Below are 12183 nucleotides of genomic sequence, written 5' to 3'. Positions count from 1 at the left end.
AAAGTACAGCACATACAAATATAGAACTGGCTTAGATGAAAACATGGAGAAGGATTTGGTCAGTGAGAATCTATGAACTGAATGAGGCAAGTCAAACTGCATGATAGCACATTAATTTAAGTACAGGTCTGATTTCAGTATCAGATGAGCTCAGTTTAATAAACACAGCAAAAAAACAACACATTACTGGTGTGTTCAGACACCCAAGCTGTGATGCTTGTTCTCATGTCAGGAAACACATGCACTGAAAGAACAGTTTGCTACAGCACTTCAAAAATCCAGCATATTATATTTATACTGCGGCAACAGTTCTATGATCCAGCAAACAAGCTACAAAAGACACAATAGCACTTGATGTGCACAACTTCTACCAGGAAGCAACTTGGTTAATAGTCTCCCGAAGCATCATGTTATACACAGTAGCGTATATAGTATTTTAAAAGTTAGATTACTTTATCAAACATGAATAAATAATATTTTACAGGGAAGTAGACAAAAACAACAAAATGTTACATTTATTTTGAAGAGCAGGTTTCTGGTGATTTCTTTTTAAAAACAACGGACACCTCGTTTAATATTCAGTTCTTTATTTTCCACTTCTATGCTCTCAGTCAGTTCTTGGTGGGGTTATGTTTTAGGTCATTGTCATATTATAGAGTCCAGTTCTACTTTAGCTGTCTTTTTTTATATATAAAAAGGTCTCACATATTTCTCATGAAAAAGAAATACATGGCAGAATTCATGGTGAATTCTATGATGGTGAGCTGGCTAGGTCCTGCTGTAGCAAACCATACCAAACCATGACACTACCAGCCCTTTAGATCACAGGTGGTATGAGCTTCTTTTCCTGTAATTATGTATTTGATTAGTTAAAATGTTCACTGTTCTAGGGTTAAAATAATTCAGCTTTAGAGCATTCTGTCTAAAAAACATTATTCCAGAAGTCCTGGTCTTTGTCCAAATTCTATGGCAAACTTCAGTCTGGTAATCTTGTTTTTTGGAGCAAATAAAGGATTCCTCCTTCCACATCTCCTAAGGAAGTTGAACCTGTGAACCTGTAAACTAGCGGCCAGACTTCTATTCTTGTAGACTATTACCTTTACAGTTGAATGGCTGAGTTCAGATTTTTCTTGGACCTCTTAAATCTCTACTGCTACAGTCGTCTTTCTGCTCTTTCACCATAGTGTTCACTTTTATTTCAACAGACAGGAGCACCAAACTAAATATGTGAGGTTTAAACACAGCAAACCTCCTTCAAATTGCTGAGCAACATCTGAACCTAATGTCATATATCTGTGGTTAATATTTGCCATTTTTGGTGTAAATAAATGCGGTGTCCTTATTTATTTCTCACCAGAATGTATGTTTTATCACATATTACAGAAATCTTGGTATAAAATGGTATTTTCTTCAGTTTTTGTTTTTCCTAAAGTGTCTTTGTTTTTTACAGGACTGTGCCATCAAAGATGCGACTGTATTTAATTTTGCAGCATGGCTCTAACTTACCCAGAGTTCCTCCAAACTCTCTTTCTGTGTCATGTGACAGTTTGTGTTTCAGTGCTTTCTTGTTTGGTCCCATTTTTGTCTTCCTGTTTAAAATATGGACACAGATAGTGGATATCAGTTAAAATACAGGCAAACAAAGTGAATGGCACATAGATGAACAAAGCCTTATGGTGAACATGGAATCATATATTGTTACCCTTTTTCCACAGCTAAATTTATATTCAGCTATAGTGCTGGTGGGACGTCTTCATCCACTCATCGTTGTCACAAGTGCACAATAACAAGATGCAGCAAAAACACATTTTTGTAGTCAGTAACAATCTTCTGTCTTTGTTCAAGATGTTCAGCAAAAGCACAGCAAATACTAAGATCAAGTACATAAACTACAGCTTCAAATTCTACTAAAATTTGAAAAAAAAAGTTTGGTGGAACCAAGGTGAGACTTTCAAACCGAAGAATACTGTATCAACTTTCATGGTGTTTGTAGCATCAGGCTGAAGGCCTGCTTGATCAAAGTGGATGAAATAACAAAGGAAGACTGACTCTTTAAAATTCGTCAACATCTTTTCTAAATCAGGAAGTAGATGGTTGAAACTTGGACACATTTGGATGTTCATAACACACTGGAATGGACAAAGCAGGCAACTTTATGCTTCTTTAATGGCCCTAAACTCAGCCCTATTGAAAATGCATGTACTATGCTTAAAAGCCAAGACTGTTCGAAGAAACCCACCAATTCAAGTGAATGCTACCATACCTGATAAGACAAGCGGTCAAATATCCAGGTAGAATTATGCCAGAAGCTTTGTGACAACAACAGCAAGCGTGGGGTTGTTCTTGCTAATGGACATTTATACAAAGATATTAATGATGGTGTTTGTATAATTATAAATGAAGTGGATGAGAGAAAATTTGTGATAAATTAAAGTTTGTGCACACAACTTTAAAAAAACAAACAAAATAACTAAGGATTTATTTCTGTTTCAGCTCTCCTTGGAGTAAGCAGTTTATAAGCCCAAAATTAATATGACTTTCATCCTGATGAGTGGATGTAACCTCCTGACCGGAACCATACAACAACATGTTCAGTTAATACCAAACTGGCATTAAAACGTTATTGCTGATTTGATGTAAGATACTCGTTTTCATATAACAAAATCTAATTATGACTGCTTTCTAAAATATTGTGACGATGTCTGAGCATGGATGAGTTTCTGAATACTGATTTGTATTTTTACACACTGAAAAAGATTAGGCCAGACAAATAGGACTAGGAATCTAAATGTAGCTATCCACAAAATGCACCAGAAAATAACAGAACTGGGAACAGCAGGCAATGAAATCTTCAAGGGTAAATGAAAATCATTAAGCAGTCATAATGCTTAATAATTTGATCTGAAATATCTTATAAGCGTGATGTGTTAGTGTAATATCTGTCATAATCTGCGGAGTCCAACCTGGGGTCAAAGTCCAATAAATTCCTAAGAGTCCAATCCAACGGTCTAACATTTTTACACAGAAAATCTGGGGTACACATTAATTAGAGTGCAGTGAAGATGATCGGATCGTAAATATTAAAAAAACAAAAAGTCTGTCCGTCATGTAAAACACTAAATGAAAGCTCTTACCAGTGCAGAGTAGAGGAGTGAGACTGTGGAACATCAGAGGCTGTCCTGTTCGTCCATGCCTACGCAAGGACCCGCCCACAACACGACCTGTCGGCACGGAGTTCTTTCTCAGCCAATCAGATGTGCCCGTGGTTATCAGAAGAGGGTGGATACAAGAAGCGTTCACCAATCGAAGCAAGCTGAGCAGATGGCGACAGCAGAAGCCGGGGAGTCATCAGCGGCCGGCTCATCTTGTGAAATAACGCTTGAACCTCATAGATATAACTAAACGTCCATAGTTTAAAGAAATAAAGCACATAGTCACTTAAACCCAGGTTATTATTTGTTTATTCAGGACATACATTCAAGGCACCCCTGAACTGTTTTTTTCTCTACGTGCACAGAAAACAGACCGGAAACAACGATATGCTGCATTTTAGTGTGAAATAAGGATCACAAAAACAGATCAACAAACCAGTCCACAAATAACCCCTGAAGAGGTTTATTATTAGACCGGCTCTCACAGGACACAGCTTTGCTCTTTAGTTATTAATATTTTCTATTCACATTCTTATTACCTTCAAGGTGGGCGTGCTAAAAAGCTTTCCTTGTATGATGCATTTAATCTCCACGTTTTCAGACAGAATCCTTAAATCAATTTAAAAGACAACAGTATGATACGTAAAAACAGAGTCAAACAGTAACTTCTTGGAAAGATACCAGTCAAGAACAGCGGGGTTAATAACAAACAAAGGTTTTGGATGCTTTTTTTCCCTCCATACGTTTACATCTCTGAACTAGTGCTAAAAATGGCTGATTGACCTTGAAGACTTAACCTCTTTCACAGATCACTTCAATAACACTCTGCTCCATTGGAGAGGGGTCCAGGCAGCGGTGGGCTGAGCTACCAACTATCTCATCCAACAGGAAGTGCACGAGGTTCTCGTCAGACACAAAGCGCCACAAGTACATCTGCAGGTAGTGGCAGTCGACCTGGATCTGCTGCAGGCCGTAGCGCCCAAAGGTGCGCAGGCGGACGCACTCCAGGAATGTCTTCAGGCTGATTTTGATGATTCCTGTCATCACTGAGACCTGGGAAAGAAAGGGGAGTTCATGAGAGATGTTAATTGAGACAAGCTATGGGATAAGGCAAAGGAATGAAGAGCAGTACAGTGAAGGAATGAGACAGTTAAACAGTTTTTTTTCATTGTGATAAAACAACCTCAATCAATGTTAAAAACAACTTTTGGGTTCACAAGTTTGAAAGTTTTATGGATTTTTCTCTAATGCACATAGATTTAGGCTCAAATATATTCCTATGCCAGAACTGGATCTGGCCCTCCTCTATTCTTTTACCCAATTGGTGCAATGCACCAGTGCATTCCTTTTTGTGCAGTCTGGGTCAAATAGAAGAACAGAGGTGATCGGGCTTTTTGCAGTAGCATTTTACATGAATCAAATTAACAATGACTCCGGTACCACTTGCAGCAAAACAAACCCACACCATGGTGCTGTTGCCACCATGCCTGAAAGTTAGTAAAATGTTCTTGGCTTTGAAGCCCTCACCTTGGCTTCTTCAAAATTTTGTCATTGTGGCCAAACAGCTCAGTCTTTGTCTTGTGTGATCATAAAAGTTTGTACAAAGGTGTTTGGCTTGTCCATGTGAGCAGCTGCATATTTCAATCAGAACCAATGCTGCCGATTTTAGAGCAGAGGTTTCTTCCTTAATCTCATCTCACCTACGTTGATCTTAAACCCACTTCATGGCAGACAGAGATCCTGTTGCACCAGACTCTTCTGGTTTATAACAGCCTTGAGCCTTGGGATGTTAAACATCCTAACTCAAAGATCTCCCAACAATGATCCTCAAGGCACTGGGCTCTGATGACCAGAGCTGGGGGCCGTTCTCCAAGCCCATTTCATTTCATCTGACAGGGACAGTTTTGGTCAGATGGTTCATCTAAAAAATGTTTTTAGAATAGATAAAGCAGACCAACGTTCAGCTCTGTTGAAATTCATGGATCATTTTTAAAATCCAGGTCTGTGCCAGAATTATGGCAGAGCATTGTTGACAGCTAATTGACTTACATGCCATTGTTGAACGTCTGACAGACACCCTTACTGTGAGCTGACAACGTGATGGAATAGTTGTACTTCCCAGCTATACAGAACAGCATTTGTAAATCCTAAATCATGCTTGCTAAGAAGAAAATCTCCACCCTGAGCACACACTGGACTATTCCTACGTGCCTATAAGGAAACTGAAGACATTAGCGAGTGGTTGGTTGTCCAGTTAATTAAATCAGGACCATGGAAACAAGGAACATGAAGAAGGGTGGCTCCTACACAAACTCAGTGTGAGAAAACAGCCTGAGTGCAAATAAATCCGAATGTCCTCCACGAAGTCTATATCAAAATGCAAAGCAAACAACAATACCTATTTCAGGAGTTCAACCTTAAAATTTCTGCGGTCGTTTTCCTTTCTACGTGGCTAGAAAATGATGTGAAAGAGAGAACCGAGAAGTAACATTAGCATATTGAGTCTCAAAAGTCTACTTGAAAATCTAGCCACGGGTGAAGCTAAAAGCCCGACAGCAGCGTTGAGCACGCATCATTCCACGTGTTCCAACACGCAGATGGTCTTCAGGTTACAGATCATGGTCTGGGACCGGTTCTCAAGTTTGCCTTAAATTCTCATGTGCAACTTATAATAAAACATATTTATCCAACTGAAGATCAGCACTGACCTTGTTGAACTCCACTGAGCTAAAGATGTCAATCCTTTCAGAAAACAGCTTGTGTATGTTGCTCAGCAGATTGGTGTCCATGGGAGCACTGCAGAAACACAAGGTAACAAATCAGTTATTGTTTCATATATATCATAACTATAGTTGGTCTTCAATTAAAAGACTATTCAATAAAATCAATTTTTAGAAACAATATGAAAGATGATCGATTATTTTGCCTGTGTAGCACTCTGACATAAACAGAGAAGAATTTTCAGATGCTTTTCTTTCATCGATATATAATTCATGTTTTCCACTTAGGTGTTCCAGGGCTCATTCTTGAACTGGCTCTAAACTGGTTCTAGAACTGGTTTGGTTTTCCATTCATATCCATGTGCTTAAACGTTTTTATAAATAAAAGCTTAACATTTTTTTAAATTGAGGAGATAAATGGTCATAAAATGCCCAAGTCTTTTGCAACGTATAATAATTAGATTCAGCTATCTTAAAGCTTTGTAAAACACTATGTTTCTATTTATTTTGGCTCTGATCCTTACTGAGACCAGTTGACTCTTTTGAAATATGGCCACTGACCAGATCATAGTAACTGAGGAACTTCCTGATGGTAAATATTATTTACTGTCATACAACCACACAGTAGGCTATGAGTTAGTTATGGAAAATTCCTTTAAATTGTCTGATTTCAAAGCATATAGGAATTGACACAGTCAGTATAAAACGAAGCCATGGCAGACAGCTTCATTTTGTACCTGAAAATGTCAGGTATAAAACGACCAGCACTACAAAAATATGAAATGGGAACAAATGAGCAGCCCCCCATCTGAGTGCTCTATTTAACCCTTACACAGCACAGCTGAAGGGTGTAATCTATAGCATTTAATGCAGGATTTATAACAACTGCCAACAGATGCTACAGTCCCAAACAGCATTTATAAATTCAGCTGAATATGGCAGCTCTGAGCAGAAAGCGCAGTGCTTTCACCTTCATTGGGAGACAGTAACTTGTGTTATTCTGGTGTTGATCCATCATTTTCTAACCCCTGAAGCTCACTTTCCTTATTGTTTTGAATTAAATTAGTTGGCCAAGAGCAAAACTGAGTTGTGAGTTTAACATTTCCAGTGGTTGTTGGTCTTCCTGCCCCTAATGAAAGCATTTCTTACCTCTGGTGTAGCAAAGAGTTGATATCAAGACAGCACTGGTCTGTCAGAGCAATAGCACCAGAACCTATTTAGTGGAAACCCCCCATGCACCACTGATCAGTGTGATTGCAGTCACATTACCTCGGAGTGTAGCTGGCGGCATAACGGGGTTGCTGCCTGGAGCTGCTGTAAACAGAAAAGGTCCTTTTGCTTGAGTCACTACTGTGTGCCTTCCTCACACCTTCTTCATACAACAGCCCCACCTATCATGGAGGACATTCGTAGATCATATTCAGATAACAACAGTGCCAATGCGATACCGTCTGATCTTCAAAGCGATACCTGCACATCAATCGAGGTGGTGTCCTCCACTACTCTCTTCATCACAGCTCGAACGTTTCTAGGCTCAATGGTGTTAACCCAGTCTCGAGTTTCAACACTCTTTCTTAACATCTGGGAGATGATCAGCCCCTGAACCTAGACAAAGGAAAACAAGGACAATGTTTTACATATGTCTTGCATACGTAGCTCTCTTGACATTTTATTTGTTTAATGGAAGAATACCTTGACATAATGGTTGAGTAGTTTTTGTGCTGCCTCTCTTGCTTCTCCACATAATGTTGTGACTGGTGTTATGGGATTTTGGTGCTGAAAAAGAAGGCCGGTCTATTAAGATTTTAAACATGTTTCCAGAGTTATTTTAAAATTAAGTAATTCCAAGCCTTAAGCAACAGTTAAATGTTCCACAGACTCTTTCGAGAGTTTATGTTGTACTGTGTTTTCTGTATCTCTAATACCTGGACGAGAAACTGTTCATCTGTGAGCGTGAGTATGTAGGAGATGGTAGAGGTTTCATAGTCCAAGCAGAGGCGAGACAGCAGCAGCAGAAGGGCTGGGGGGCTCGATCCTCCTTTGTCTCCGGCACTTTCACAAAACTGTCGAGAAGACTGGCACACAAACCTAATGAAGTTCACCACCAGGTTCTCTCGGACACCCTGGCTACAGAATTCCCCCTATGACGATGACAGAGAAAAATAGCTTTCATTTAAAACTCAGTTTTTGCCTTTTGACACTTTTATAAAGAAAAGAAACAGGATGTTCACTTTGAAGTAAGGCTTGTTGGAGAATGTAATGTCCTTCGCAGTGAAGAGATGCACTGATGCTAGCACCGACTTAATCTGGTTGAGAATAGAAGCTGACAAGGATGAGAGAAGCTCTGGGAGACTGTTCGGAGCATCTCTGCCAGAAGCAGGCCCTCCTAGATGAGCTCCACCTCCAGCCACAGAGGCTCCGGCAACAGAGATTCGAGGCGTTGCAAGGGCCTGTCTCACGTCTGTCAGACTGTCCATGTAGAAGCTCTGCAGCGCAGAGAGGTACTGCTTCACTCGCTCTGTTGCTGCTCTTATCACGATTTCTGTCCCTTGGTTTGGAACGTTGGAGCCTGGTAGCAGTTTAGCCACAGCCTGAAGTCTGCGGTGGAAGCGGTCGAGCGCGCGGACCAGGAGGGAGTTATCACCGACACCTTTCTCTTCTTGTATCCTCCTCTCGACAAGCAAGAAATAACAAGTTGCCAGATCATCCACAAAGGCCTGCAGCTTGCCATTTGCCATCTGAGGAATATTCTTTGAAGCTAGCTCACCTGTCTGAGCATGGTTGATGAACAATTCTTGATAGGAGGTAATCACTAAACATAAACTGCTAACAAATTCATTGCAGCCTCTGTCTATGAATTCGAGAATATCAGTGTTTGGGGTGGGAGAAGGTAGAGAGAGCATTTTAGGAGAGTTATCACTCGAAGATCCTGCAACTGCAGTGGACGATGTCCTGCGTGTAGCAGCCTCTTTGACAACTGAAGTCGGCGGGTACGGTTTAATCTCTGCTCCCAATCCCTGAAGGTCCAGCTCCAGTCGAGACCGCGCATGGCTGAGGAACTTATCACAGAGCTCCTCTGCTGGCTCGTCCAGCTGCAGAAGGAGCTCCACACACTCTGAAAGGTCTTTGGCACTTGTCCCGCCATCTCTGTAAACATAAAAATTATTGTTAGAAAGAGCAAATCCATGGTGCCCTGCAAACTTGTTCATATCCCCACACCATACCCTCAATTTATTTTAAGACAGATCAAAACAAAGTAGCACATAATTATGATGTTGAAGACAGAGAAAACATTGTTTTCAAAGCTTTTTACAAGTAAAAATCTGCCAAGCATTTGTTTTCAGCCCCACTGATTCAATACTTGTACATATGTACCAGCTTAGCATATCAATAAACTGAAATATTCGCCCTTTTCTTCCTAACAAAACAGCTCAAGCTTAGGAACGGTGTATGAAATTTTCACCTACATTCTAATTAGAGACTTCTGAAGCCCTGGATTTTATTTAGGGGCATTAGGGTAAATGGGCTGAAAACAAATTCAAGCCCAGTAAAATACATCGACGTCTGTGGTTGTAAGATGATAAGGCTGCACATTAAAAAGAGTAAACGTTGGTTCTTATTCCTATGAAGAAAAAAAAAACTTATTGCGAATGGGACACTGGTGTCATTTTCCCCTCAATAGTGCATTCCTAATTTTGAAAGTTTCCCACCTGAACTTCTGTCGAAGCTCCTGAGCCAGCTTCTCTATGATGGAGTTACAGTCATCCTGAATCCCCTTGAAGGACGGCAGGTGGCTGTACTGCTGCAGCACACAGCGAGCACGCCGGTGGGAGCTCACTGCCTGAGCGTAGGCCTGCAGCTCCAGACACTTATTCAGTCTGGCAGGCATCTCAAACAGGAACTGAAGCTTCCTCAGCAGAGTGTGGACGCCTGGCATGAAACATGATGAGGCAAATAACTATGAAAACATTATCCTAAAAATGTGTAAAAACACAAAAGGAAATAAATGTAGATAATACCTGAGAGTTTTGTTATCTGTGCATGCTGGTCCTGAAGTGTGCCGCTGATCGAAGCGCTAAAGTCAGTGATGGCAGCCATGTTTGCAGACAGGCAATCCATTTCATCTTCCATCTTTTTGAAATCATTCTTCATTTTTCTTATGGTGTCTAACAAAACAAGAGAAAATATCACACCTACATGCTTTGCAAAAGTATTCATACTCCTTTACTAATTGCGTCACATTACAACTGCAAACTTCTACGTGATTTGTAGAGAATTTATATAATAGACGAAGTACATGATTGTAAAGCGGAAGAAAAATGCCACAAGTACAGCCCAAAAACATTTGAAAATAATATTTTTTGTCATTCATTTCACAAAATGAAACGTATATAAATTAATAACATAGAATTAAATACTTCAAGCCTTTATTTCCTTTGATTTGGCTGATTATCTCTTATAGGTGATGAAAATGTAAAATTCAGTGTCTCAGAAAATTAGAATACTACATAAGATTAATAAAAAGGATATTTTAAACAGAAATGTCAGGCTTCAGAAAAATATGTCAATTTCTATGCACTTAATGCTTGGTTGGGCCACCTATTGCATGAATTACTGCATCAATGCAGAGTGGCATGGAGGTGATCGGCCTGTGGTTCTGCTGAGGTGTAATGGAAGTCCAAGTTGCGTCGATGGCGCCCTTTGGCTCACTTGTATTGTTGGGTCTGGTGTCTTATCATCCTCTTGACAATCCTCCATAGATTGTCTTTGAGGTTCAGGTCAGGCCAGTTTGCTGGCCAGCCAATCACAGTCACACAATGGTTATTGAACCAGCTTTTTTGGATCTTTAGCAGTGTGGGGAGGTTCCAATTCCTGCTGGAAAATGAAATCAGCATCTCCATGAAGCTTGTCAGCAGAGTATGGTGGCACATGAAGCACAGTCATTGCCTGTCCACATTTTACTTCCACTCAACTTTCCATTAATAGGCTTGCATAACGCATAAACAGACAGACACTGAATTTTGGGTTTTTATCTGTAAGGCATAATCATGAAAATTTCAAGAAATAAAGGCTTGAAATATTTCACTTTATGTGTGAATCTATACAATATGAGTTTCATTTCTGAAATAAGTGACAAAAAGTATTTTTTACATTTTTGTGATAATCAATTTTGTTGAGCTGTACTTGTACAGCCAGAGCAAAAAATGAAAGTGCTTAGATGAAGACATTTATGTGTTGGAATGGCCCAGTCAAAGTCCAGACCTAAAGCAAACTGAGAATAGGTGACATGACTCGAAACCTGATAAATTGATGAAACCATGTATTAATTTCCTTCCACATTACAATGGTGCAGTACTTTGTGTTGGTCTATTGCATAAAACCCATTGAAGTTTGGGGCTGTATTGTCACAAAGTATGAAAAAGGTCAAGGGCTGCAGATACTTTTGTAAGCTTTGCTCAACTCAGTGATGTTGGTACTTTACCTGTAGCAGATATGAACTTGTTATAGTTTTCATAGACCAGGGTCTGCATGTCACTGTCCAGAGAGCGGATCTGCTTCACCATGCAGGTCTCATGGTCCATCAGCTCAGCAAGGGAACACTCTCTTCTGAGCTGTATTTTAAGAAGCAGAATATTTATAACCATCCTTGAATGTAGCACATGAAATAATTACTCAGTATTTATTGGTGGTGACGCAAGCCACCTAGTACCCCCATTTCGATTATTTAGCATTTGAAACAAATTGACATATCCGCCTAGTTTGTTATGCTTCAACCATAATTACTCAGAGACACCCTACATATTGTCTTGTACATATAAAGCACAGTGAAGTATATGAGTGATCAGCCACTCATGATTATATGACCCCTGTATGATCCTAGAAGGTAGGAAGACAGCACCTTGTTGAGGTAGAGCTCCGGGTCAAAATGCGGCCCGTTGATGTCGCAGGGATCCAGGGACTGCGGCTGCTCCGGGGCCTTTCCCTCCTCGTTTAGTCCGTAGAAAAGCTTCAGCATGCCGTGAACCTTTCGCCTCCTCCCGCCCTCCTCTGACACCGAGCCCTCATCGTCCATACTGAACTCCGACCAGCTGCCAGAACGGACGAAGCGAAACAAACACCAGACAGCTCAGAAACACGGGATGAAAACTGTAACTCCTCGGTTCACTGGAATAAATATTCGTTCAGCTTTCCGAAATAACCTGAATAAGGAGACCCTGTCACAGTAATTATTCCAAAAATGCTATCTTTTCTATGAGACCAAACGCAGCTCTATGGAGTCGATGTGGTTTCCGCATTCGTAGCCAATCCAA

The 12183-nt window shown here is 40.3% G+C and overlaps 2 protein-coding genes across 2 annotated transcripts in view; both read right to left on the bottom strand.

The window, feature by feature from the left end:
* Window positions 1–3548, bottom strand: part of tm7sf2 (transmembrane 7 superfamily member 2) — a 19698-nt gene extending 16150 nt beyond the window's left edge. Inside the window, exons 1-3 of the mRNA XM_047379860.1 lie at window positions 3510–3548; window positions 3135–3193; window positions 1507–1589 (exon numbers count right to left, since the gene is read on the bottom strand). Of these exons, the coding sequence (XP_047235816.1) occupies window positions 1507–1589; window positions 3135–3193; window positions 3510–3548 (181 nt within the window). The remainder of the gene's footprint in view (window positions 1–1506; window positions 1590–3134; window positions 3194–3509) is intronic.
* On the bottom strand, window positions 3445–12183 carry vps51 (VPS51 subunit of GARP complex). Its single transcript, XM_047378225.1, has 11 exons — window positions 11772–12183; window positions 11355–11484; window positions 9892–10038; window positions 9583–9802; window positions 8104–9019; window positions 7798–8013; window positions 7565–7648; window positions 7343–7477; window positions 7142–7263; window positions 5861–5948; window positions 3445–4205 (listed from the first exon to the last, which is right to left on the bottom strand). Exons 1-11 carry the CDS (start codon window positions 11943–11945, stop codon window positions 3945–3947), a joined length of 2493 nt encoding a protein of 830 aa, XP_047234181.1. The 5' UTR covers window positions 11946–12183; the 3' UTR covers window positions 3445–3944.

Source organism: Girardinichthys multiradiatus, chromosome 11 (genome assembly GCF_021462225.1).
Source record: "Girardinichthys multiradiatus isolate DD_20200921_A chromosome 11, DD_fGirMul_XY1, whole genome shotgun sequence".
Lineage (NCBI taxonomy): Eukaryota > Metazoa > Chordata > Actinopteri > Cyprinodontiformes > Goodeidae > Girardinichthys > Girardinichthys multiradiatus.
The sequence above is the reverse complement of the archived record's forward strand: the minus strand, read 5'-3'. Positions and strand labels throughout refer to the sequence as shown.

Bases quoted from the DNA above. Each gene is read 5' to 3' on its own strand.
- vps51 (XM_047378225.1), bottom strand. From the start codon at position 11,945: ATGGACGATGAGGGCTCGGTGTCAGAGGAGGGCGGGAGGAGGCGAAAG. The intron at 11,485-11,771 runs GTGCTGTCTTCC...CTTAAAATACAG, and splicing joins CGGAGCTCTACCTCAACAAG to CTCAGAAGAGAGTGTTCCCT. The intron at 7,478-7,564 runs GTATTCTTCCAT...TCCTTTGTCTAG, and splicing joins TACTCAACCATTATGTCAAG to GTTCAGGGGCTGATCATCTC.